The sequence below is a fragment of the Elephas maximus genome, chromosome 7 (genome assembly GCF_024166365.1).
Source record: "Elephas maximus indicus isolate mEleMax1 chromosome 7, mEleMax1 primary haplotype, whole genome shotgun sequence".
NCBI classification, from domain to species: domain Eukaryota; kingdom Metazoa; phylum Chordata; class Mammalia; order Proboscidea; family Elephantidae; genus Elephas; species Elephas maximus.
The window spans coordinates 73665521-73692473 of NC_064825.1; the positions used below are offsets into that span (position 1 = coordinate 73665521).

Below are 26953 nucleotides of genomic sequence, written 5' to 3' on the forward strand. Positions count from 1 at the left end.
CACAGTAGCCTTCCCATGAAATCCCATGCTCACACATTCCAGAGGCAAATACATGAGAGGTTAACACAGTCTACTAACCTAAAGGTTGGGAGTTCAAACCCACCTAGTGAAACCAGAGAAGAAAGCCCTAGCAACCTGCTTCCATAAAGATTACAGCCAAGAAAACCCTATGGAGCAGTTCTACGCTGTAACACGTGGGATTGCCACGAGTCAGAACTGACTAGACAGCAATGGGATTGGGCTTGGGTTTGTAGCTCTGCAGCCTCAACTCAGTCTTGTTATACCCCCTCTTTGCACACATTTGATCTAATGAACTCTCCACTTGGCCTCTCCAAGCAGAAGACAGACACAGCAGAAAGTTTCTGGGTATGATTCTCAAGCTGTGTACCGTTACCCCTCTGCTTATGTCCCATAAATGAGGAAATGGTGGGGAGTCTCACAGAACACACATGGAATTTGATGGGGATCAGCCTGTTTGGAGGTTCATGGGCGTTAGACTCAAACAGACTTAATTCCTGATGCCTCGGCAGTCTGGCCCAGTGGGGCCCAACAAAATGAGGTGACCATAAAGCCAGGTCCTTTCTGAAGAGCTGTCCTCTAACACCACACTGTCCTGCAACAGCTGCCCTCACACACTCTGCACCCCCTTCTCCCAGCCAGGTGTCACTCCTGCCTCAGCTCCTCCAGCGTTGACAGATTGTCCTCCTGACCTGACCTGACCTGGTGGCTGCCAGCCCACAGCAAGCCCTTCTTGGGTCCACAGGATTGCACAATAGGGGAAATGCCTTTGGATGAAACACAACACAGGTGTTCTGTAAATTTTCTTTTGCAGTTTTCTGGGAAGAATGACCTGGGGAAGGATTTTCCCAGTACCCTGTCTGGCTTTTCTCCTCCCCCCTGATTCCAGTAGGGAAGGCTCAGTACAAATACCAGCTGCCTCTCCCCAGCAGGCAGGATCAGCAGCTCTGCTTCCCCAAAAACCAGGTAAGGGGCTACTTCAATGAGGGTATTTTTTTTAAAACTTACTCTGTTGTCTCTTTACCAAGATCATCATTGCCTTTTAAAAATGTTTATTCAGTTTTCTGTTTTTCCTGTACAAGGTCTGTGCTGACTGAGCACATGGGGCATGCTTTGTGATTAATTATAGGCGGATTGAGAGAGTGGCAATTTGGTTGTAACTCCCCTCTCCCTGAATCAATGCCACCTTGGTTTCCTCTTATACAATCTTGGGGTTCAGGGCTAATGAGTAAGGATTGAGGGTTGTGGTTCTCAGTGAGATCCCACTGCATGCAACGTTTCCTAGAACAAATGGACATAAAAACCCAGGCTCTCTTTGAAGTACAGATTCCAGAATGGTATGTATGAGTCTTGTCCCTGTCTCCCTGACCTCTGCTTTCACTGCAGCACGATGAAGCTTTTCACAGGCCTCATGTTCTGCTCCTTGGTCCTGGGAGTCAGCAGTCAAGGCTGGTGGAGCTTCATCCCTGAGGCTGTTGGAGGTGAGGCCACTGGAGGAGGGAGAGGGCTGGCACCCGTCTGCCACCGGGCTCACCCTAAGCACTCGTAAGGGTAGGAGCCTGTGTCTTAGGCTGCGCTGCTCTGTGTGGTAGAATGTGCCAGGCATTTGAGAAGCTTGTCTTTAAACAGATCAGACACCACGGGATCTATCGCAGTTACTCAGAAAAGAACTATTATTCCTAGCTGAAAGGTAAACGATTGTTTGATCAGAAGATACAAAATAAGGCCTGAAACTGGTATAAATTTCCCTCAGACCAGACAGTATAAAGTGTAATTAAAGCTATCAATTAGCACTTTTTCCCTTCTTTCCCTTTCCTTTTTACCTTCCTTCCTTCCCTCCCTCCCTGCCTCCTTCTACTTTCTTTCTTCCTTCCGTTTTCTAGTTGGATAGTTTAAAGAGAACCTCAGCCTAGCTTTTCCTGATGCTTCCTATTGCCTATGACTCTCTTCCTGGTTTGGTCTGTTTCCTTCCCTTTTGCAGCCTTTGAACTGACAGGCAAAGGGAACCAGTGTGTAGCAAGTCTCCAGGAAACTGAGCACTTTCCTGTCATTTAGGGTGGCCAACCATCCCAGTGTGCCAGGTCTCAGGGGCTTCCCATGACAAGGTACTTTCAGTGCTAACCAGGACAGTTGGTCACTCTCTTTGAACTTCAGAAGAACCTGGTGAGGCAGGCATCTTTTTCCATTTTGTAAGGTGAGGAAGCTGAGGCTTAGAGCAGTTGAGTCAGTTGCCCAGGGACTTCCCACCAGTCAGTAGGTGGCAGAGTGGAGGTCTGACCCTAGCTGTGCAGGATGCAAAAGCTCTGCCAGGCAGATGCATCTGATTAGCCTGTTCCTAGAGCACAGAGGTTGTCAGTCTCAGCTACGCACTGGAATTACCTGGAAAACCTTAGAAAATACTCATGGGACCCACCCCCCCAGTCTGATGTAACTGGCCTGGGTGTGGCCTGGGCATTGGAGCCTTAAACATCTCCCCAAGTGATTACAATGTGCAGCCAAGGCTGAGCACCACTGCTACTGCACTGCCCCAAGCAACTCACATCATCACTATAATCGATTCTGAAAGTTTTCAGGATGATATTTATGTCCCTAATGGTCAGAATGAGTCAAGTCAGAATTATCTGCACTTGGACTGCAAGAATACATTCTTCTAAAGCATCAGGGCCAGAGTGCTGTATGTCTGCCACCTCTGTCAGGATCTGCCTCCCAGGTCACCACCACGCTCACACTGTCCCCTGGATCTCACCATATGTAGCTGCACTGTGTGAGGGTGGTTCTCCCTTGCGCCCCAGGGGGGCACTGAGCAGTGTCTGTAGTCATTTTTGGCTGTCACAACTTTAGGGGCAGGTGCTACTGTCATCTAGTGGATAGAGACTAGAGATGCTGTTAAACACCCTGCAGTGCACGAGGCAGCCGTGCCCCAAAAGGGTCACCAGGCCCAATATTTCAAAGCGCCAAAGCTGGGAAACTTCGTTCTAGGTAACATCTCCCTTCTCTCCTTTAAGCATATCACATTTAGCCCTAAGTAAGGTGCAACATAGCAGTTACACAACCTGGGACAATACAGGTGAGCCCCATCTAAATGCCTCTGATTATAATTACCTGCAGAAGCCAATCAGGATTAAGGAATGTTCTTCTCAGCCTATGGTGCTTAAGGATGCTGTGATCACAGGCTGAAATCTAAAGCCAGGGGAAGATTTTTCACTACTAGATTCCTCTCTAAGGTGTTGTCAGAGTGTCTGTGTTCACATGACATCCCTTTTGCCATTTCCTTTCCTTTCCAGGGGCTTGGGACATGTGGAGGGCCTACAGCGACATGAAAGAAGCCAATTACATAGGTGCAGACAAATACTTCCATGCTCGAGGGAACTATGACGCTGCACGAAGGGGACCTGGGGGTGCCTGGGCAGCTGAAGTGATCAGGTAATGCAGACACCTAGGGATGCTAGCGAAGGGGTAGCAGAGTTGGGCTGCCTTAAACAATCAGGAGGGCCGTCATCCCTCGTCCTCATGCCCAATTTGCCCACCGTACCCACTGACGCCTCATACTGGGCCTGGTGGCCAGCAGAGCCAAGGCATGGCTGGTGCAGGCATGTCACACTTGCCACAAATGCAAGTGAGGGCCAAAATGTGAATCCCAACCTGTCCCCTCTGGCCGTTCATTTGGCACAAGGGTGATAAGTCTGGGTTGAGTTGGGACATTGCCCAGGCAGGGTTAGTATTGTAGTCCCTCCTTCCTTGAGGACTAGTTTTCCTTGTCTCTTCTCATGACATCTTTGAAAATGGGAAAGGGTACAGAAGGCGGTGCTGTTGCACATCAGCCTGGTGACTGATCTCTTGCCTTCCTTTCCTTGACTCCAGCAATGCCAGAGAGGGTTTTCAGTCCTTCACAGGCCGTGGAGATGAAGACACGAGGGCTGACCAGGAAGCCAACAAATGGGGCCGCAGTGGCAAAGACCCCAATCACTTCAGACCTCATGGGCTGCCTGACAAGTACTGAGCTTCCTCTTCACTTGCTCCCAGATACGAGGTTGTGAGCCCCTGAGGGTGGGGACACAGGGTTATTAAGTTCTGTGTCCCCAGAAGCTAGCAAAGGGCACATCACAGGTTCCCAATAAATTTTTAAGAAATGGAATTAGTGGAAAAACCGTGTCTTCTTTGTGATCACTTTTGGTACCGAGGGGTGACCAAAGAGCACCAGCATGAAGGGGGAGCCTTGGCTGTGTGTTTGTACCCAGAGGACTCTCAGCCGGCCTGAGCCCGTGAGGTCAGGCCTCTTTAGTTTTCTTGAAAACTTCTGCATGACCATGAACTAAAGGCTACTGCACTAGCCTCCTTTCTAGTTTCACTGCTTGTTGCTTTTTTCTTTTCTAATTAGGTTGGGTGCAAAATTTACCATCCAACTAGGTAACTTTCAAGAGTGAAAAAGGGCCCTATTAATAATTATGCCAGGATAACAAGAATAACCACTATTGTCTGTCAGTTTGTCATAAGGTTGTCACTTCTGTGTTGCTATGATGCTAGAGGTCATGCCACCGGTGTTTCAAATACCAGCAGGGTCACCCATGATGGATACTTTTAAGTGGAGCTGCCATACAAAGACTAGGAAGAAAGGCCTGTTGATCTACTTCCAAAAACTAACCAATGAAAGTTTTCTGATCACAACAGAATATCATCCAATATCATGCTGGATGGTGAGCCCTGGGTTGGAAGGCACTACACAATAGCCACAACAATGCACTCAAACAAACCATTGATCACAAAGATGGCACAGGCTAGGCATTTCATTCTGTTACACATAAGGTTGCCGTGATTCGGACGCCAACTAAAAATAGGAACAAATGGGGACCATCCTGAGCAAAACAGGAAATGTGGTCCCCCTACCTTTCTGTCCAGCATTAAGAATGATCTTTACAAACCATGATCCAAGCTTGTCCCTCCCCTGCTTAAAATCTTTCAGTGGATCTGGCCCCTGGCCACCCTCTAGCATTGTCTCTTACCACACTCTCCCAAGCTCACCACTCTCCAGCCATAGTGGCCACATTCAGTCCCACCACCAAGACAAGCTCCAATTTGTTGCAGTAAAGAGCCTGCTGTTCAACGGAAAGGAATGCAGTTAGCTGACAGCCTCTAGCTATTGGCACCTTCAGGACCTTTTCAGCTTTCAACCCAAGGTCACACTCTTCTCAGGATTCCCAGCCGATGTATGAGCATCGCAGCATATTAGGACCCGGCCATTTCTGTCTAATGTAAGACTCCTCTATGTGGCAGTCTGTGCTCCTGTGCCCCCACTGGGTTGGCTGAGACTCTGTGATATCTGCTTCATGTTCTGAAGGCTTTCCCTGCCCAATCCTGCTGCTTCCCAGAGGGCCCATCTAGATACATATCCCCTGAATCAGAATCCACATTTTAACAAGATCCCCTGATCTTGTTTTAGAAGTACTGGTCTACAACTAATGGATTAGACTAATGGATTAGACTAAACATCTCCTAGGTAGAACTGAGGCAGGGATGACCACGAGGTTTTGAGCCTACACTAGGGCAATGACAAATCTAATAAGCACAAGGAAATGAACTTCAGTTTTGGTCTCACCACTCCTGGTTTCATATAAAGCAATTTGTATTGATCTGATGGGCGGTGCAAACGGTTAATGCACTTGGCTGCTACCTGGAAAGGCTGGAGGCTCCAGTCCTCCCAGGGGCACCTAGGACGAAAGGCCTGGTGATCTACTTCAAAAAATCAGCCACTGAAAACTATGGAGCTCAGTTTTACTTTGACACATGTGGGGTCACCATGATTCAGAATTAACCCAACGGCAACTGGTGATGGTGGTGGGGGTGGCTCACTACTACTTTCAACATTACCTGCTCACTATGTCACAGGCACTGTGCCCTGCACTTACGGTCCCATTTAATTCTAATGGCCTCCTCTAACTGCACTCCTTCTATGTGCCACCGTGCTGCATGCTTTATGTTCATTATCGCATTTAATTGTTGAACCACCCTGAGTGAGTGCTACTATTATCTCCACAGTGTAGATGAGTCTGTCACAAAAGGACAATTCTTGCATAATCCCAATGATACGAAATGTCTAGAATAGGCAATTTTATAGAGACCACAGTTTATTAGTGGTTACCAGGGTGAAGGGGCAAGAGGAAGAAAGGAAGATACAATGCTTAGGGGACACTGATTTTCTGTTAAAAGTGATGGAAAAATTCAGGAAAGGTTAATGGTGATGGTTGAACAACATGATAAACATAATTAATGTCACTGAAATGCACACATGAAAACTGTAGAAAAGGCAAATGTTCTGTTGCCAATATACTTACCACAATTTTTTTTTTTAAAGGAAAATGAGGCAACCATGAATCATACTCAGTTCTAGAATTTTTAGGCAAGTGCCAGATACAAGTTGTTTTTGAAAACATTGCCTAATACCCAACAGATCAAATTAAATGTTTAACTGAAGAGGAGTTTTTTGTTTGTTTGCCTTGGAAAATAAGTCTAGAAGATGATATGATTTAAAAACATTTTTTTAATGCTGGAAATTTCTCTGTACCCTTTTGGCAAATGAGGACTGCTAGAATATGCCCTGGGAAGGTCTGTCAGGAAATAATTGCACAGTCATGCCAGTTCAGGCTGTCTCCTCATCATGGGATTCCCAGGGGGCACTCTTTTGGACAGTCTCTGTAGAATGACTAAAACTGACAGACAGTGAAGGGAAGGCTCTCATCCTTCACCTTAGTACAGAGTCACATTCAACACAAAATAATACAGCCAAAATCCAGTTGATCCTAGTGGAAAAGTTTTCCACACTTCCCAAAATTCTAATCTTTGTGAAGTCTTTCCCTGACAATCTCTTGAGTCCATCTGGTTGTATCATAATCAAGTGTCATGTGTAGGTATGACAGCATTTTTGGTCTGTACTTTTTTTTTTTTTAGTTCTCTGTCTCAGTCAATGTATCCAACACTTGGCTTACTCCACACTGAGTTTACCCCATGCCTTCCTGTGAACTGCTCAAAATAAACCTTCTCAAGGCTAAATTCTGGTCAAATGAAAACTTTAATCAGATTTTACATTTACATTTGTCTAGTTATATAACTTAAATAGTAAAAGCACTTGCTGATGTCTTTATTAGTACTCAGCTTTTATTATGGCTTTTAAAAAATAATACTTAAAAGTGCACGATGATTAGTTAAACCAAGATTTAAGACAAAACATTTCCAGTAATAAATTAGTCCGTTGCATATAGGTTCAGGTTAGAAAATATCAAATAAGTACTGGGAAAAATATATTTTAAAATTAGCTCAATTTAGGTATGAAGCCATTTTATTTAAATATCTAATTTAAACCTTCAGTATTTCATTTATTTCATGTGTTAATTCCATTATAAGAGGTCCTTTATTCCAGCAATTCCTAGATTGCCCAAATGAGATATAAGAAGAATTCCACTCTGCTCAATAACATAATCTGTTTTCATAGGACCATGACTAGAAATTCTGCTCCCAACACAGGAGCCAGAGTGGAAATATAATTCCCCAATCCAGTGGCAAGGAGCTAATAATGCTGCAGTCCAGAATAAGGAGTGCACAGCTGGGAATGATCACATTCTGATCCCTGAGCACTTAACCTGAGCAAACAAGGCCTGACTCCTTTCAAAATTCAACTTTGGTTGAGAAATATTGGGGTCACAGACAGAAACACAAATGCCAAGGTGAAAGACACTGACAGAAAGTACCCCAAACAAGGTGGCAGGGTTTTCAGGTGGTGCTTTTCCTTCAATAACAACTACATTCAGAAAGTTCACATTCCATTTTCTCAAATTGCCATGACATTGTACCAAATCTTCTTCCGCTAGGCCTGCTGGGACCAAAAAAACCGATCACATTTTTCAAGCATGCTTTGAATCAAGGCTCTGAAATTCCAAAGAAAGAAACAAGCAAAATTAGTTGTTACTGTTCATTCTTCATTTAAAACCACAGAGAATTACAGTTTTAAAAAGTTGACTGAGCCCATTCGATACTCGGTATCAATAATACAGAATCAAGTACACATCAGATTTGAGTATTTGTGTTCATCTCAACAGTAGGAATTATTACCTTAACTGTTTTCATTAACAGATAGATCTCCGTTCCCTCATCTGTTATTGAGGGGTTATAAATGGATGATCTCTACAGTCCCATCTCTCTCTGAAAGCCTGTGGGGTTTTACGTTCTCCAAGCACCTATGGAGAGGGCATTACGGATATGCATTACCTCTGCCTTTTCTCAGCAATCCTCAGGATATCGCAGGTTCTGGTAAACCTCTCTGACAACTCAAGGGCCAAACCACATTCCTGTAGCAGAGACCAGGCCCGATCTGGGCCCATAGCCTTAGCTAATAGAAGCGCCACATTTTCCACACTGATGGGGGAAGGCCCATCACTGAAGTTCCCATTTGGTGACTCTTGGGGGGCTGGCCTGGTGCTCCTGTTCTGTACAAGATGTAAGAGAAGCTTCCATTCCTCCATAGTCTCTGGGATCCAACCTACACACACACAGACACAATGTTGCTCTGACTGCTCTTAGTATACTGCCTGAATATAGAAAACGATGGAAGTTATATGTGAACATGCTTAATACAAAAACATAAACATATTCAAGAACATAATCTAACACAAAGTTGTTTTCTGAACACGCTGAATAAATAGTTTATGATAAACAGCAATCACAAAATTAGCTTCAACATTCTTTGTCGTTGGTGTGTGCTGTCCCGTGAATTCCGACTCACAGCGACCCTATGCGGCAGAGTGGAACTGCCCACAGGGTTTCAAAAACTATAATCTTTATGACACCAGACTGCCAAATCTTTGTCCCACAGAGTGGCTGATGGGTTGGAACCGCCCACCCTTCAGTTAGCAGCTGAGTGCTCGACCATTGCACCACTAGGGCTCCTTATTCTTTCATTTAGTCACCCAATAAATAATTAGTCCAGGACACGCTCTATGCCACACAATGGATACACAATGACGAACAAAACAGATACGATCCCTGCACTCTTGTGGAGCGTACGGTCTGGTAAAGGAGACAGAACTTAACGTATAAATAAATATATACTTTCAAAATGTGCTAAGTGGTGAGAAAGAAAAGAACAAGGAACCATTAGAATGGCAAAGGGAGATCTAATTTTGTTTGCAGGATCTGAGAAGAGCTCTATGAGGGCATGAACATTTATTCAAGCAGACAGCTGAAAGATGAGTCGAGCTTGGAGAAAGGTGTGTGCACGGGGCCCACGCAGGTGCAAACGTGTGGGAGAATATCAGGAATGGAAGGTGAAGGGGCACACATTTCTGAGAAAGGAAACATGGAAGATGGCTTGAGACAGAAAAGAACGCGGTGAGTTCACGAAATTCAAAAAAGGCTTACAGTGTGCAAAAGGAGTAGTGAGTGGTGAGAATGAGATGACAGGGCCAGGCCTTATGGTCCAGTTTAAGAATTTGGGTTTTATTCTGAGTGTCACACACAGGGTTTCAAAAATGAGAGCCATAAAATCCAATTTTTGTTTTAAAAGAAACATTCTGGCTGTTACATGGAAAATGGATTGAAGATGGGCAAGAATGGAAGCCAGATGACCAGTTATGAGGTTACTGCAGTAGTTTAGGCAAGTAGATAGGACGGACCAGTGATGGTTGTGGGGAAGAAGAAAGTGGATGACTGAGATACATATTTCCGGGCAAAATCAACAAGTCTTGGAGAGGGACTGATACGAGTTGTTAGGAGAGAGGTGTGTCAAGAAAACACCTCCATTTAATACAAGGGTAAGAATCATTCTTGTTATTACTAATATTCTTATAATATTAACAAAATATTAAGAGTATTTTTATGTGACAGGAGGATTTTAGGTGATACTTATTCTTCCTTGAATTTTGTTTTTCCTATAACACACACATTATGTTGTAATTTAAAAAACGTAAAACATTTATATCTTAACTTTCCTGGTTATTTTTCAGAAAGGTGTGCATATCTATAATTCTATTCCTACTAAACCACCTGGCTCTCTTGTTTCATTCTGGAAACAAGGATGATCTCAGCAATTAATGCTACAGCTGGACATACGAAGCCAACCCTTGCTAGTCAACTGGCTTCTTTGTTCCACCTCTGACTTTCCATCTCCCGGGCCAACAGGGCTGAAAAAGGCTGTAGGTCACACTGCTAGATAAAGGGCCTTGATGTAAAGCTGTTGACATCTGTAGTGAGATGAATAAAGCAGCACTACAAAACAGACCAAGACCACCTATCTGAATGCAGGACAGACTCTCAGACTTCAGGTATTTGTGTGTCAAAGTCCTGGTGTTCTGCAATTTCACCTGCACTGGGTTGATTTAAAAAAAAAAAAAAGTGTATCTAAATATGTATGAAGGTTAGGGAGTTTCATCACTACTCCATTTAAGTTTCATCATACTTATCTCTACCACTTGATTCTCTGTGGAAAGACAACATGATACAGGGAAAAGCAGCTGAGCACAGGCTTTGGAGATAGTCAGAACTGAGTCTGAACACCAGCTCCAGCACTCACTAGCTGTTTGACCTTGGGAAAATTAATTGCCCTTTCTGGCCCTTAATTATAATATCTGTTAATCAGGAGGAAACCCTGGTGGCATAGTGGTTAAATGCTATGGCTGCTAACCAAAGGGTCGGCAGTTCGAATCTGCCAGGCGCTCCTTGGAAACTCTATGGGGCAGTTCTACTCTGTCCTGTAGGGTCTCTATGAGTCAGAATCGACTGGACGGCACTGAGTTTGGTTTTTGGTTTGGTTAATTGGGAATTATATAACTGTTCTGAGGGTTTGTTACCTCATTTAAAACAGTGTATGGAAAGGACCTGGTATATTGTCTAACATATAGTAGTCATTCATCAAGTAAAAAGTTACCTAGTTTTATTCCTAATTATGATTTCATAATATATCAAGTGGTACAAAACCTATGGATCAGTTCTACTCTGCACACATGGGGTTTCCATGAGTCAGAATCAACTCAACAGCAACTAACAAAAATAAAAAGTCCACAATTTGACGGCTAGCTAGAATTATATACATGATCATTGAAATGTTCACCCTATTTCTTTATTGAAAAATCTGAAGTGGTTTCTAAACACTATAACCAAGAGTAACCAACTGGGATTTACATACCATCGTCCCCTTCCATCAGACTCATATCATTCAGATGCACGATGTTAGTGAATGCCTCTCTTCTTCTCTCCAGCTCCAAGCAGAGAGTAAGATATCCAGGCCAGAAACTTGAAAGACACCAAAGTTGAGGAAAGGGATAAAAGGTAGTGAATTTATCTAGAGCTGTGCTATCCAAATACAGTAGCCACTAGTTACAGGTGGCTGTTTAAGTTTAAATTTAAATTAATTAAAAAAACCCAAAAACAAGCCCATTGCCGTCAAGTTGATTCCAACTCATAGGGACCCCACAGGACAGAGCAGAATTGCCCCATAGGGTTTCCAAGGAGTGGCTGGTGGATTCGAACTGCTGACCTTTTTGCTTACCAGCATAGCTCTTAAGCAGTGTGCCACTGGGACTCCAAAATTAGTTAAAAGTAAATAACATTAAAAAGTCAGTTTTTCAGATGAACTATTCATATTTCAAGTACTCAATGGCCACATGTGGCTAGTGGCTACTATACTGGACAGCACATTAGAACATTTCCGTTATCACAGAAAGTTCTCCTGGATAGGCATCATCTAAAAGGCTTAAGAAAAAACTAAAAGGTATTAGTAAATACAGACATTTGAGGCCAAACACCAATCATAAACATTTATGCTTATACCTTTATCAATTTTATAAGATTCAACACCAAACATGCACGTTTCTTCTCTAAATTATACGCAAACCTTGGTAGTTCTCAACTGTCCCCTCTCCTTCATGTGCTATATGCAGTATCAACAAGTCCCACTGCACCTTTCTTTGAAATGTCCGTTGGTTCTGCTCCTTCTGCTGCCCTGCTAATCACCAATTCACTCATACTGGAATTACCAAAATGGCTTTCTTTCTCTAATCCCTCTTGCGTATGACATCAAAAATGATCTCCAGAAAACGCCACTTTGATCATGTCATTTCCTTACCTAAAAGGGTCTCTAACCAGACCAGTTGTTGATGACTTGATTCCAAATCATGGAGACCTCATGTGTTTTCAATAGCTGATTTTTCAGAAGTAGACTGCCAGGCCTTTCCTCCAAGGTGCCTCTTGAGGTGAGCTTGAACCGCCAACCTTTTGGCTAGCAGCTGAGCACATAAACCGTTTGCACCATCCAAGGATAAAAGGTCTCTACTGCTAACTAAATTCTTCTGACCAGCTTTCAAGGTCCTGTATGACCACGTCACCCATCACCTGCACAGTCTCACTGTCATTATCCAAAAGAAGCAACTGCTGCAGTCACCCAGGTTTTAATGAACAAACATGTATTAAGCACCTACCACTGCACAAATTAGGCATAATGAGAGAAATGGAAGACACCAGTCCTTATCTCCAAACGATTATAATCCTGGGGGAGTGATAAAAGAATATGACCAGCCAATAACTAACTAATACGTGGTACAGAAAACAAGCAACATCAGTTTTTTATGCCTTTGCTCTTGCTGTTTCTCTCACCCATCCTGCCCTACCCCCTGGCTCCTTTACAAATCCAAATCCTATCCAGGCTTCTGGGCTTACTTCCACAATCTCACCTCCTCCCTGAGTCCTTCACCAGTGATTTTATTGAACCCATTCGCTTCTTCGAAGCCCTATTATATATATATCAACTTTAACTAGTATCACATAATCTGGTATTTAGTTAAATACCATCTACATGCCTAAAAATGGGTCAGCAACTAGGCTGGAGGACAAGAGGGAATTAGCAAGGGTCAATCTTTCCTATACGAAGAAAAATTATACACAAAATTTAAAAGAAAATGTTTACTATTACTGAAAACAAAAAAGTACTTTTATGTAGCAAAGAGAATTCCCAAATGATACAACATATCAACTCAAGCCCTTAGCTGAACAGTTATTAACTGATTCTGTTCTTCACCGCAGCATCTAAGAAAATTCTCACTTACCCACAAGACCTACAGACGTCAGTCATTTTTTCTTTTGTTGTAAAATCTGCAGGAAGTTTAATTAAATGAAGGATCAGCTGACTGTAAGTCCAGGAAAGTAAGTGTGAATGAGGCCTGTTAAAGGGAAAAATACTAGTAAATTAGATGGGAAGTAAACTTTAAAAGTGCGTATTGGTCCCGTCATAGGTAAGAATAGAGTTTAATGATATTTGTTTCATCATTGTAACATTTTTCAAATATTTCTACTTGGCCTTTAGAAAACTAAAAATGTTAATTTTTCCTATAACAAACACCTGCTCATTTTTTAAAATTAGAGATTTTAGGTAATCAAAATTACAGATAGCCATTGTATCTTCTTCTAGACCTTTTCTCTATGCATATAAGATAGGTATTTTGGGCTTTTCTCTATGCATATAAGATAGGTATTTTGGGCTTTTAAAAACCTTTTTATGGAGAAAACACAAGGAATTTTTCTGATCCATTCTAAGTATCAAGATGCATTTTTTGTGAATTCCATTTTTTCTTAATCCTAATCAGAGGGTTATGTTCAGAAATCTCTTGGCAAAATTTCTAGGAAGAAAACACACATGGGCGCACACACACACACAATATTTTCTCCCTCTCACCCAAGTCTACTAATCGGGGTCTCTTGATGTGAGTCCATGGAAGAGCTTCAGTGTGTCAGTATAATTCTCTCAAATCATGTGCTAAATATTCCACAAATGTGCATTTTTCTGAGAGGAGTCATCAGATTCTCTAAAGATCTATGACCCCAAACCACCAAGAACTAAACTCCGTCTCTCTACTACCATGACTTGCGTCAGCCTCTTCTCCCACCATAACAGTTTTTGTAAGTAAGCCCAGAATATTCTACATGAATAAACCATTTCCACTTCCAAGGATTTTAGGAGCTTAGTAAAAGGACTCTTCCATACCTGGGGTATCCTTCATCATCCATAGTGCTTGTGCTTGGTGGTGCACCATGGGACACTGCCAAAAGCAGCCAATCCAATTTTAAAGACTCTGGCTGTAGAAGGGACTCAAGGAAAGATGGCCTGAAAGAAAAGAAAAGAGAAAAATCAACAATCTTCATAGGAGAAAGGAAACAAAGTATGGGCAGGTGAAGAAAATTTAATTACAGAATCAATACTGTGCATGAAAGAACTAGAAAATCCATCAGGAACAAAAAGTACAGAAATGCTGATGAAATTAGAATAGTCATTTAAATGCATAGTTGGGCTAAAAGATAAAAATTTGAAAGGGCCAAAAAAGGGGGAGTAGAATGGGGGATGAAAACCAGTGTGGCAAATATGAAACATCAGAGAAAGAAAGAGACAGGGGCAAGTTGCTAGTCTCAATAACCAAGGCGGATGGTGTTTATGGCCACATGGAGATAGAAAATGAGGCCTCAGCCTAAAAAGAGGTGAAGAGCTGGAACTGAGATCCACCCACAAAAAGCTGGGATGTCGTCAATAAATACGTGAAGGTAAAACTCTACTCACTGGCAGAGAGATACAAGGAAGCTTATCTGTGTTAGCCCAGGCTGTGAGGCAGCGGTTTAATTTTACACTGATGCTCTAAGAATCCCTGAGGAGGAAGAAGGGAAGAGCAGTACATTACGTGCATATTTTTGGTGTGTGCTGAGACTGTTACGAGATTGCCAAAATGCCCCAAATATGTACTAGCTAATAGTCAAAAATGTTAAAATTGCTTATAAAAGGGTAATAATGCCCTGTCGAGAGAGAGGGAAGAGCCTGCAAACCTGTTGTCTTTCTCACCTTTGATCTTCAGGCCTTGATTTCACCAGGCTGTCTAAATAGGCCAAAAATTGAGCAGGATGATCATGACAAAGTTGTATGATATCCGAAGGCAAAACGGATGGGTAAAACCTGATTAAGGACCGAAGGGCAGATTCACCAAACTTCTCATACAACCTGCATTTAAAAACAAAACACTTTCCATTCCAACAGCAGTGAGATGATAAAACTTGTTCACACAAAGTACTTTTTAGAAATGAAAATGAATACACTAACAAGTAAACAAGATGCTGCCAACATGAAATTAGTAAAAATTTAAAGACTAAGATAAGAAAATGCACGTGCTTTAGTTCATATAAACAACATACAAGACAACCTACCAGGTAGCATTTTTTTTCCTAGGTTGAGTTAGTTCATATAAACAACATATAAGACAACCTACCGGGTAGCATAGGCAATCAATAAAGGACTATCAAAAGGGACTGAGTTATCTAGTAACTTCAATCTTGTTGGTAGGTCTCCTTCTTCCATGGCCATATACGCAGGATCGGAACTTGCCATTTCTGAAAGATAAAGCACTTTCTTTTCCTTTCACTTCTTAGCTGTAAATATTCATTAGCACATTTATTTTACAATCATTAGTCATGCGCCTAATGTGTGCAAGGCCTAAAATCTATTAAGTGTTGTAGGAGAGACAAAAAGGAACGTTTAAGGACTTTAAAATCAAATCAGGACAGGGGACACAACAGAGAACTCCAGAGGGAGCTGGAGAACAGTGGGATGCAGACTTCAAATTCTCGTAGAAAGACCAGACTTAATGGTCTGACTGGGACTAGAAGGATCCCGGAGGTCATGGTCCCCAGGCCTTCTGTTAGCCCAAGACAGGAACCATTCCCAAAGCCAACTCTTCAGACAGGGATTGGACTGGATTATAGGACAGAAAATGCTACTGGTGAAGAGTGAGCTTCTTGGATCAAGTGGACACATGAGACTATGTGGGCAGCTCCTGTCTGGAGGGGAGATGAGAGGGCAGAGGGGATGAGAGGCTGGCTGAATGGACACGAAGATAGAGGGTGGAGAGAAGGAGCGTCTCATTAGAGGGAGAGCAACTAGGAGTACACAGCAAGGTGTTTATGAATTTTTATATGAGAGGCTGACTTGATTTGTAAACTTGCACTTAAAGCACAATAAAATTTTTTTTAAAAATCATCTATATGAGATAAAAAGCTCAACAATTACACTAAAGATGAGAAGGGCGACAGAAAATCAAGAGCACAAAAAGGGAACAACCAGAATGCAATTAAAGAGAATGTTGACACATTGTAAAAAATGTAACTAGTATCACTGAACAATCTGCGTAGAAACTGTCAAATGGGGACTTAATTTGCTGTGTAAACTTTCACTGAAAATACAATATTATTTTTTAAAAAACAAACAAAATCAAATCGGGAGGCAAAGCATATTAGAGGTTTTAAACAGAAGAAAGGAAAAGATACCTGAAACATTTAAGCATCTGGGGAGACTGTGTACGTATCTACTACCCATGTCAAACCGCTCAGTTTTTTTCCTAGAACTATTGCCGCTACTCTATCTTTTAGAATAGAATAAATAAATTTAATTTAAAATATCTGATCCACTTTGTAAAATATCAGTCATAGCAAATCTTCATCTTTTGAAGAAATGCTTAAAAATGATTTGAATTCAATTCTGGTGAGTGAAGTGAGTGATGATATAGTTTAAACTATTCGTAGTGAAAAAAAAAGGAACTTAGAGTAACAAAATTCATTTTTTCAAGAAGTTCTCAACTGGCTCTGAAGACAAATACCAAAGAATGGTTGCAAAAGCTGTTTTCCATAATAACATCATTAGAAGAAGTGCAGACAGTTCATTTTAGAAGAAGTGCAGACCATTTTAAAGAGCCAATCCTCAATTTCTGATATAAAAATTTCTGATATATCTATTTTTTAAAAAAGTCTCATTTTTCCCAGCCAGTCTCATCGGCTCCCATTTGACTAGTCAGGTAATAAATACGTAAAAGAGCCAGCAAAGGAGCGCCCCACTTAGAGCTGGAAATGTGAGGGAAGGCTTTAGGATTGAGCGGCAACTAAGCTGGATCCACAGCATACTGTGTCCATCCAAAGTCAAGCAGTTACAGCATCTCCAACTGCCCATCACGTAAGTAAACAGTCATTCTGGCTGATGGAGACTTTTCTCTGCTATCTCCTATGATCACAGTTGGGTGTGAGCACATAATAGAGACAGACACAGCAAACTTCCTGTGGATAATAATGATAAACAATTCAACCTATGTGAAGACATTTAAATAACTTGTTTCTAATTTCACATAAAAGACAATCTACCTCTTCAACTTAGAAAAAGAAAATGAAATCATTTTCTACGCTTTTAACTGCTTAAATGTGAATTAAAGCAAAACTGTGTGTACATATATAAAAACAACACACAGGAATATTTAATAAGTACATTTACATATATACATACGTAAATATATATATTTAAAAACCTATATATGTAAATACACACATTAACTATATATAACTATCGGGTCCCTGTTGGTGCCGTGGTTAAGAGCTGGGCTGCAAACCGGAAGGTTGGCTGTTCAAATCCCCCAGCCACTCTTTGGAAACTCTATGGGGCAGTTCTACTCTCTCCTATAGGGTCGCTGTGAGTTGGAATCAACTTGATTCAATGGCCAACAGGTTTGGTTTTTTTGGTTATGTATAACTATATATCAGTGTTTCTAGAAATCTAAAAAATCTTTAAGTCAGATAATATAAAAACGTATCACTACCTGTTTACTTTGGTAATGAATAACAAATATTTCCAAAGTCTAAAATCAGTCATCAGAAACATGGCATCTGTCACTCAACAGGGTTTTGAATTAAGAAGATTCACCTCTTCAAAAACATGGGCCTATGCAGTAGAATGGGCATGCATGGCCTTTGGGATACAAGAGCTGGTTTCTACATCAGGATGACAAACATTACGACCTTCACACAAGTCTGAGGCAGAGACTGCTGGCTGCCCACCAAAATCTCTGAGACAGACATGTAAGCTCTTCACCCATATCTGTTCTCTTCCTCTTGGATCCCTGGACCGGATACATTTCCCAGCCTTCTCTGTAGTTAGGTATGATTGTGTGGTGAAATTCTTACCAATGGAACATGAATAGAAGAGATGTGAACAACTACCAGGGTAGATCTAGGAGAGAGCACTTTTGCCCCTTATAGCCTCTTTCCCCTGGATTTATCAACTCAATCTCAATGATAAACCCAGAGGAATGATGAAGTTCCAAAAAATGGCAAGCACCTGGAATTCTGACTTACCATGTGGAAAAGAGCTGCCCAGTGGCCTGACACACTTGCCCTGAACTGTTGTATCAACAAGAAAAAAAAAAAAAAATCTAAGTAATTACATTATAACATTGCTCCACCATTTTCTGAAAGTAACTGTCTGAGAGAAATAAAACTAACTTCTTATAGGAGTTACAAATTAAACCAATGCTTAAAAATCTATTAAAAATTAAATTGGGCAGAAAACAGAATGAAGCATTAACTAGAACAGAGGTGATTTTCTACTTAAATCTTTTTTTTTAAACTCCAAAAAATCCAAGATGCTACTGCCAATTTCTATCCTTGGTAAGGCAATCTGATTATTACCTTTCAATCCTTCAATGAAAGTATCCCAAACACAAGGACTGTTAGCATAACTAAGCTTGACACTCTCCTTTGCTCTTTTCAAGTCCAGGAGAAAAAAGTACTTCTTTAGGAACTGACAAGCCAGAATTTCAGGAGAGCACTGTTGCAAACTGAGGTCCACGTGTCCATCTGTACATTCGACCTTAGAATTCAATACATTCAACTCCAAGCACAACGTTGTCAATTCAGCCAGGTCCTGCCGAAGGTCATTTGCTATGATGCATGGAGAATACACTCGGAAAAAGTCATCCGAGGGCTCTCTCAGACTACTTACAGATTCACGTGCTGCTTGATCCATAGTTTCTTCATTGTCTAAAGAGTCCCTTTTTTCTCTTCCACTAGCATCATCTAATATTCCCTTTTCTGACTCATCAAGCAACAGCGTATCCTGGTAGGATTTCACAGATAAGCTGCTGGTGTCCGAAATGCCTGAAAAGTCCTTCATGGCAAAAGTTTTTTCTAACTGTAACAGCCACTCCTGTAAAACCATTCTCAGAGACCTGGGTTCAAATAAAACCAGTGGGTCCTGCAGCAAGGTCCTATATAAGACAGACAAGTATGAAATTTATGTTTTATATGTTTTTCTTTAAAAAATGATTTGATGCTAAATAAACCTAATCCATACAACATACTTATCTGGCATACAGACTACTTTTCGACTCTTTTAAACGACAATTATCACAGCAAGACGATAATACAGAGAACATTCACTTTGTAGTACTTCACTAATTCTTGAATTTCAGTTTCAGTTTACATGACTCTGCCCCAAACTGTCTCTTCACCACTACTGATGATCTCAGAAAGCCATTCCCATTCACTATAAAACTTTCTCATTTATACTCACATTGCTTCTGTTGTTGCTACTTTGAGCTCTTGTAACCAGTCTTGTTCTGGAGGTTGACTAGTTGCCTCTTTTTTTTCCCTAGACAAGTATGAAAAAGAGACTTAGAAGAATTCAGAGCTTTCTCGGACAAATATTTCTAAGCATTTACTGAGTGGCAGGTACTGTACTTAATGTTACATGAGACACAGATGAGTATAAATAATGGTCCATGGCTGCAAGAAAAGTAAGCTCAAGTCAGAGTAAACTCAAGTCAGACAGAAACACATGCAAACAAGTAACTATAATATAATGAGAATAAAATGAATGCTAAAGAGCAGCACAAGCATTGTGCTATGGAAGCACAAAAGAATGAATCATTATTCTGATAATCAAGGAAAGCTTTCCTGAGAAGGTAGTATTTATGTTAGGAAAAAAATGGTGGAAGAATACTCCTGACAGCTGAAACAGAATGAAGAAAGGTAATGAGGTATCAGAGTACCTGCCCAGTTCTCTGAGAGGCCTGGAAGTCAGAGTTCTTAGAACGATGTGGTTAGAAATGAGGCTGGCAAGATGGGCTAAGGTCAGACTGGGGCTGCCTGAAAGGCCATGATAATAAACTTATGCTTTTTTCCTAGAAACATGGCAGACTTGCTAACTTATTCTGAGGATGACACACTTTTTATTTCATCTGACTGTTCAGGTACTCTGGGTCTGTGCAACTCTTTCCCAATTCCTGGATGTGTGCTGAGCTTGTTTGCCTCTATTGCACATACACCCTGAGCTATGAGATTAGGTGGAGAACAGACAGACATGACACTGCACGCTGTGCCAGGTCAAGGGCTCTGCTACAACATAAGGACCACACCACCAGCATATCATAGTAAAGGACATGAGAGGACATCAATGCCAACACTCTCATCTCACAGACCAGACAGCACTAGTGACTTACCCAAAGACACACGCAGGTCAGAAGCAGAGCCAGGACAAGGCCTAGGTCCTTAGTCATCCTACTCTTAATCTAATACCCCTTCTCTGCATCCAGAAGTTTAAAGAGTGGGGGGGTTTATGCAGGTCAAAGATGGGAGAGGTGCACGATTAAAACTCTCTCAATAGATCTGCTGTGGGTTGAAGCAATTTTCTAGTACCTTGTGGCATTCACAATTTTTATGAGCTGTACAAACAATCCACAATGAACGGGATCATGCAAGCACTTTTTCCAACAGGGTTTCTTCAAACTGGCAGCTGGCTCCTCCAGAATTTACACAGATTTATAGGCAAGGGCTTACACAGTGTCTTCCTCCTTTGGGTAGGTGACTGGACTCATATCCTCTTCACATGACTGTTCATCATCCCTTGGTTCTGGTCTCACTTTCAGATCAGCGCTTGTATGAAAGGTGCCAATTTTCTCAGTAGTTTTACGCACAAAGCTAGAAACACTGGAAGCCAAATACAGAAAAAAACTAACATGAAAAAAATATCTCAGTTCTGCCAAGATGAAAAATTCAGTACCTGAGCTCCCTATGGTCCTATAAGTCCCAGGATGGCAACCTGGACTTGACAAAAACACTCTGTTTATAGTAACTTCCCTACTCGCATATATATATATATTACATAAGGTCCATGTAAAATTCACAATATAATGATTCACTTCATTTACTAAGCTATCCTGAGAAATCAATTACTCAGTGCTAAAGAAAAGGTTATTAACAACAGCTGTGTCTGCAATGTTTCTGTCAATTTAAGCAAAGTAAGTCACGTGATCACCTGCCCCATCCTGGCCATAGGATAACAAAGAAATTTTTTCATAGAAACTCAGTTGCTGACTAGTCACAACACACCCTTAACAAGCAAAAGGTGTATCCAGTAGGACTCCGATAATCAGTGAAGTAGCAACACAAAGTTACCTCTTTCAAACTCAAATGCCAATCCTGGTCCCAGAGAGTAAACAGAGTTCCAAAAAGTCTCTAATTCTGAGCCCAGGCTGAGTAAGGATTGAGAAATGACTAATGACATATGGAAACTGTTCTTATTAAAAATGAGGAAAAAAACAGCTTTTTAAACTTTTGCTCTGTCTGGGGAAAAAACATACTTGTAACAACTCAAATATCCACTTATTCAAATAAAGAAAGAAGATAAATTCTCCAAGACTAAAACGAAAAGTTAACAGCTCTTGGAAAAGAAATAACCTAGCAGAATTTCTTTTTCTCATTTAAAATGTTTTCCCATTTTCACCACAAAGAACCTAATGACACAACTGAAATAAAACCAGAAATGGGATTAAATGACAAGACCAATTGGTTTACCTTTCCTTGACAGCCTGAAGAGACACGAGAGGAGATGGAGAACGAAATGATAATGGGATGCCAAAGGGGAGGAAAGATTCATTCTTCTCTGCCTCAAACGTCACTGAAACATGAGAAACACTGTCTAATGAATGGAGTTGGAGAAAAAGAAACAAAGTCTAATCCCATGGGAGTTTTCCATTTTTAAGAAATGCTGAAATGAATAAACCAAAGGAAATGAAGGATTTGATACCAAAATCACAACTGATCCAGATACAAATGAGCAGAACACAGGTGTACAAGATGCACAGGATGGTCCACAAAGAAAACACTTAGGCAGGTACCTTCATTTCCTACTAACCCTGAATCCCCATAAGTCAAAAAGGAAGTTTAGGGTCTCTATTAATCTCTTCTCAACAGTTCGGTCACAGGAAAACTTGAACATCGAGAAGTGAAGGGAATGGCCCCCAAAACTGTAGTAATTTTTCATTCCTGATGGAAAATAATTTGGTTAGTCACAATAAAAATCTTTTCACTCTTTCGGTTAATGACCACCTTTCTTAACCTTTCAAGCATTTTGATGCATGATCAAATTTAAGTACTTACCAATGTTAGCCTAAACACGAGGGGCAAAAAACCTCTCTATATAAATCCACTCTTCTAGTGGTGAGCAGATGTATAGGTCAGGATGGAAAGTCTACCAAATAAAGTACTAAAATGATTAACGTTTTATAGAAAACTCTATGCACAAGATAATACTGACAATCAGAAGTCATGGGAGATAACTGCCTCCCATCAGCATCAACAACAGACACATTCGTCACCTTCGTTTTCGTGTGAGCCACAGCATTGCTCTGGCTGGTCTTCTTCCTGATGTGAGGTGAATTCTTTAAGTCTCTCGTCTTCTGAGAGGGTTTGGCTCTGAAGAGAACAAGAGTCTTCATCTGACTGACTGCCTCTTCTACTACTAATGATACGATAGATACCAGAGTCCAAGATGCTGAAACTTTCCTAAAAATAAGAAGTCCAAAAATTCAAAGTAAAGTTTTATTTTATAACACAATATAGCCTTTTAAGAGAAATACCAACACCAAAGTAGAAAGTCAGGAAAAGCAGTTATGACTATTAAACTGGTGAGCAAGGTTTTGGTTGCTGGCAGCTGGGTCACTCTGATTTGCCAGTAGTATAATGCTACAGCATTTCTCTACCTTGCCTTCATAAAGCCCGACAGTTAGAATGGGGATTAGATATGACAATTCTGAGATGCACTGAGACACACATTAGCATTAGCATGAAGCACATAAAATCACATATTAGGAGCAATATAACTTATGCTGGAGGTCATAGGAAGTCTCAAATGCATTTGGGAACAGGAAATAATAATCAATTACAAAACAAAAATGTGGATCCAAGACACACCTAGCCAGAGGCTTCCTGTGGCCGTCCAACAGCGAGAAGAAAGGCCCCCAAAATATATTATATAGAAACTTTCCTAAATCTCGTAGCTAATAACTGGATATTTGAGTTGTTAGCTTATTCTGAAATAAATAAACCAAAGGAAATGAAGGATTCGATTCCAGAATCACAACTGATTCAGACACAAATGAGCAGAACACAGGTGTACGAGATGCATGGAATGGTCCGCAAAGAAAACACTTAGGCAGGTACCTTCATTTCCTAACCCTGAATCCCCGTAAGTCAAAAAGGAAGCGTAGGGTCTGTGTTAATCTCTTCTCAACAGTTTAGTCACAGGAAAACTCGAACATCGAAAAGTGAAGGAAAGTGAGTACAGCCTGAAGAGGAAAAATCTTACTCCACAGCAAAATGCTTTTAAAAGCAGAGAACACCTACATGTGATGAAATGGAGCTTCTTCTACTGCTGCAAGCTGAATCCAGAGGTTCAAATTTTAAGATCAATTCTTCCAACTGAGAAATTAGATCGCTGCAGCTTGAGTGGTCCAGCTGAGATTTCAAATGCTCCAATTTATCAACAGTCAAACTTTTTCTTGCCTAATAAAAGAAAAAGTAAACATCCATGGGTACTGTCAATAATGGAATAGTTTCTTGTCTGCAACTAAATCTATACTCAGTGGCCAATATAATGAAAGAGGTCTAACATAGCAAATAAAACATCTGAAGTGCTTTCTAACAGGCTGATGAAAGCCCGAATGAGAATCACCTTAGGAATTAAAAATCTAATCAACAATAACCACACACATATGTATAATCAAGCCCCTTAAAACAAGGCCTGAAGTTAAAATAAATTTGTGGGTATATGTGATATGCCTGAAGTTAAAATAAATTTGTGGGTATATGTGATATTTTTAACAAAATAAAAAACTAATGAAGACAAACAATTTTATAACACAATCGTGCAATTTAGGATGGCATTAACAACCCATGATAACACACCTAGGTAAGTTCTCTGACTTACTCTGCTGGCAATGATAGAATTTTGGAAGAGACAGCAAGTATGCGCAGCCAGGTTCCATAGGCCTCTCCTTAGCAGGCGTTCCACACAGCGTTCCACAGATAACAGCGAAAGATGTGAGACTTTCCCATTTAGGTGCAAACAAAACAGCTCATTCTTGCAAACAGCCACATCCTGAATATCTATAAAAACCACAGAAGTTAACATGCAAGATGTTAACCAAATCACCCTTTTTCATTTTCTTAAGGGCTAAAATTATTCTGGAGCCCTGATGGCACAGTGGTTAAGAGCTCGACTGATAACGAAAAGGATGCAGTTTGAATATACCAGCTGCTCCTTGGAAACCCTATGGGGCAGCTCTACTCTGTCCTACAGGGTAGCTATAAGTCGGAATTGACTCAACAGCAATGCGTTTGGTTTTTTGTTAATTATTCTAATACATTCACTTCTTATATAGGGTCTGGCTTGACTGAATTTCATCTCTATTTTTGTATTTGCATTTCAACAAAGAAATAATATTTTAGACATTTTCTATTCTAAAAAGATCAAGAATAAAGGATATGAAAAAAGAACTGCATCTCTTTGATTTAAAATCCTATGTTTAAATGCTATTTTCTGTGAAATGAAATTGTGACTTAAAAAGAGGACAATCTGCATTAGAGGCCAGACTATAACATTTCTGAGAGTTACAATTTGATGTTCAATGAATAGGCTGACACACTGTATGTAAACCAATAAGCAATTCATGAGAAAATATGTCTTGGCAGAGTATCTTTTTTTTTTTTGGCAGAGTATCTTGAAGGGACTTAAAACCTGAAAAGTCAATTCCACCCGAAGCAATATACAAATACAATGCAATCCCGATCCAAATACCAACAGCATTCTTTAAAAACTAATCATTAACTTTATATGGAAAGGGAAGAGGCCCCAGATGGGTAAAGCACTATTGAAGAAGAAGAATAAAGTAGGAAGACTCACACTACCTGATCTCAGAACCTACTATACAGACAGCTATGGTAGTCAAAACAGCCTGGTACTGGTACAACGACAGACACATTGACCAATGGAACAGAATTGAGAACCCAGATGTAGATCCACCCACCTCCAGTCACCTGATCTTTGACAAAGGCCCAAAGTCCATCAAATGGGGAAAAGACAGTCTTTATAACAAATGGTGCTGGCAAAACTGCATGTCTACCCGCAAAAAAATGACACAGGGCCCATACCTCACACCGTACACAAAAACTAATTCAAAATGGATCAAAGACCTAAATATAAAACCAAAAACTATAAAGATCATAGAAGAAAAAATAGAGTCAATGCTAGAGGCCCTAGTACACAGCATTAACAGGATACAAACCGTAACTAACAACACATAAACTCCAGAAGATGAGCTAGGTAACTGGGATCTTCTAAAAATTAAACACTTAAGCTCATCAAAAGACTTCACCAAAAGAGTAAAAAGAGAACCTACAGACTGAGAAAAAAATTTTGGCTATAACAAATTGAACAAAGGTCTAATCTCTAAAATCTATAGGAAAATTCAACATCTCTACAACAAAAAGTCAAATAATCCAATTAAGAAATGGGCAAGAGATATGAACAGACACATCACCAAAGAAGACATTCAAGCAGCTAGGAGATACATGAGGAAATGCTTATAATAACTAGCCATTAGAGAAATGCAAATCAAAACCTCAACGAGATACCATCTCACTCCAATATTACAGGCACGAATCAAAAAAACAAAAAATAATAAATGTTGGAGAGGCTGCAGGAAGACTGGAACTCTTGTACACTGCTGGTGGGAATGCAAAATAGTACAACCATTTTGGAAAACAATATGGCGCTTCCTTAATAAGCAAGAAACAGAAATACCATATGATCCAGCAATTCCACTCCTAGGAATATATCCTAGAGAAATAAGACCTGTCACACAAATAGACATATGCACACCCATCTTCACTGTTTCACAACAGCAAAAAGGTGGAAACAACCTAGGTGCCCATCAACGGATGAATGGATAAACAAACTATAGTACATACATACAATGGAATACCATGCAACGATAAACAACAATGATGAATCTGTGAAGCTCTCACAACATGAATAAATCTGGAGGGTATTATGAGGAGAAAGGATAAATATGAGACCTCTATTACAAAAACTCAGGAAAAGGTTTACATGCAAAAAGAAACAATCTTTGATGGTTACCAGGGAGGGAAGGGATGGGGATGGAATACCACTAAATAGACAGTAGGTAAGTGGTAACTTTGATGAAGGGTAAGACAGTACACAGTACTGGGGAAGCCAGCACAACTTGACTAAGACAAAGTCATGGAAATTCCATAAACATATCCAAACTCCCTGAAGGACCAAATTACTGGGCTGAGGGCTGTGGGGACCATTGTTTCGGGGAATATCTAGCTCAATTGGCATAACATAGTTCATAAAGAAAACGTGCTATGTTCTACCTTGGTAAGTAGCATCTCAGGGCCTAAAAGGTTGTCAGACGCCATCTAAGATACTCCACTGGTCTCACCCCATGTGGAGCAAGGGAGAATGAAGAAAACCAAAAAGATACCAGGAAATTTTAGTCCAAAGGACTAATGGACCACAAGTACCACAGCCTCCAGCAGACTAAGTCCAGCACAACTAGATGGTGCCCAACTACCACCACAGACTGCTCTGAGAGGGATCACAATAGAGGGTCCTAGACAGAGCTGGAGAAAAATGTAGAACAAAGTCTCTCTCTCTCTCTCTCTCTCACACACACACACACACACACACACACAGAAGGACAGACTCACTGGTCTGTCAGAGACTGGAGAAACCCCAAGAGTA

General features: G+C 40.8%; 2 protein-coding genes across 9 annotated transcripts in view; one reads left to right on the forward strand and one right to left on the reverse strand.

Annotated features, from left to right (window-relative positions):
• Positions 1–837: 837 nt before the first annotated feature.
• LOC126079527 (serum amyloid A-2 protein-like) lies at positions 838–4298 on the forward strand. 2 transcript variants are annotated; one of them, XM_049890608.1, is made up of 4 exons: positions 922–984; positions 1405–1499; positions 3303–3441; positions 3880–4276. In XM_049890608.1, the coding sequence occupies exons 2-4, from the start codon at positions 1409–1411 to the stop codon at positions 4016–4018; spliced, it is 369 nt and encodes a 122-aa protein (XP_049746565.1). In that variant the 5' UTR covers positions 922–984; positions 1405–1408; the 3' UTR covers positions 4019–4276. The 2 variants fall into 2 exon arrangements, with proteins under 2 accessions (XP_049746564.1, XP_049746565.1); XM_049890607.1 differs by lacking the exon at positions 1405–1499 and having other exon boundaries at positions 838–984; positions 3880–4298.
• A 1799-nt stretch (positions 4299–6097) lies between these two features.
• Positions 6098–26953, reverse strand: part of HPS5 (HPS5 biogenesis of lysosomal organelles complex 2 subunit 2) — a 61975-nt gene continuing 41119 nt past the window's right edge. For 6 of the 7 annotated variants that reach the window (XM_049890594.1, XM_049890597.1, XM_049890595.1 and 3 more), the window contains exons 10-24: positions 24113–24291; positions 23530–23688; positions 22503–22689; positions 21700–21802; positions 20683–20832; positions 19418–19495; positions 18535–19112; positions 18202–18246; positions 15300–15420; positions 14879–15034; positions 14036–14155; positions 13101–13214; positions 11186–11292; positions 8275–8545; positions 6098–7934 (exon numbers count right to left, since the gene is read on the reverse strand). In XM_049890594.1, coding sequence (XP_049746551.1) covers positions 7874–7934; positions 8275–8545; positions 11186–11292; positions 13101–13214; positions 14036–14155; positions 14879–15034; positions 15300–15420; positions 18202–18246; positions 18535–19112; positions 19418–19495; positions 20683–20832; positions 21700–21802; positions 22503–22689; positions 23530–23688; positions 24113–24291 — 2429 coding nt within the window. In that variant the 3' untranslated portion in view covers positions 6098–7873. The remainder of the gene's footprint in view (positions 7935–8274; positions 8546–11185; positions 11293–13100; positions 13215–14035; positions 14156–14878; positions 15035–15299; positions 15421–18201; positions 18247–18534; positions 19113–19417; positions 19496–20682; positions 20833–21699; positions 21803–22502; positions 22690–23529; positions 23689–24112; positions 24292–26953) is intronic. The other variant, XM_049890600.1, reaches the window with a different exon arrangement.

Bases quoted from the DNA above. Each gene is read 5' to 3' on its own strand.
- LOC126079527 (XM_049890607.1), top strand. From the start codon at position 846: ATGACCTGGGGAAGGATTTTCCCAGTACCCTGTCTGGCTTTTCTCCTC. The intron at 985-3,302 runs GTAAGGGGCTAC...TTTCCTTTCCAG, and splicing joins TCTGCTTCCCCAAAAACCAG to GGGCTTGGGACATGTGGAGG. The intron at 3,442-3,879 runs GTAATGCAGACA...CCTTGACTCCAG, and splicing joins TGGGCAGCTGAAGTGATCAG to CAATGCCAGAGAGGGTTTTC.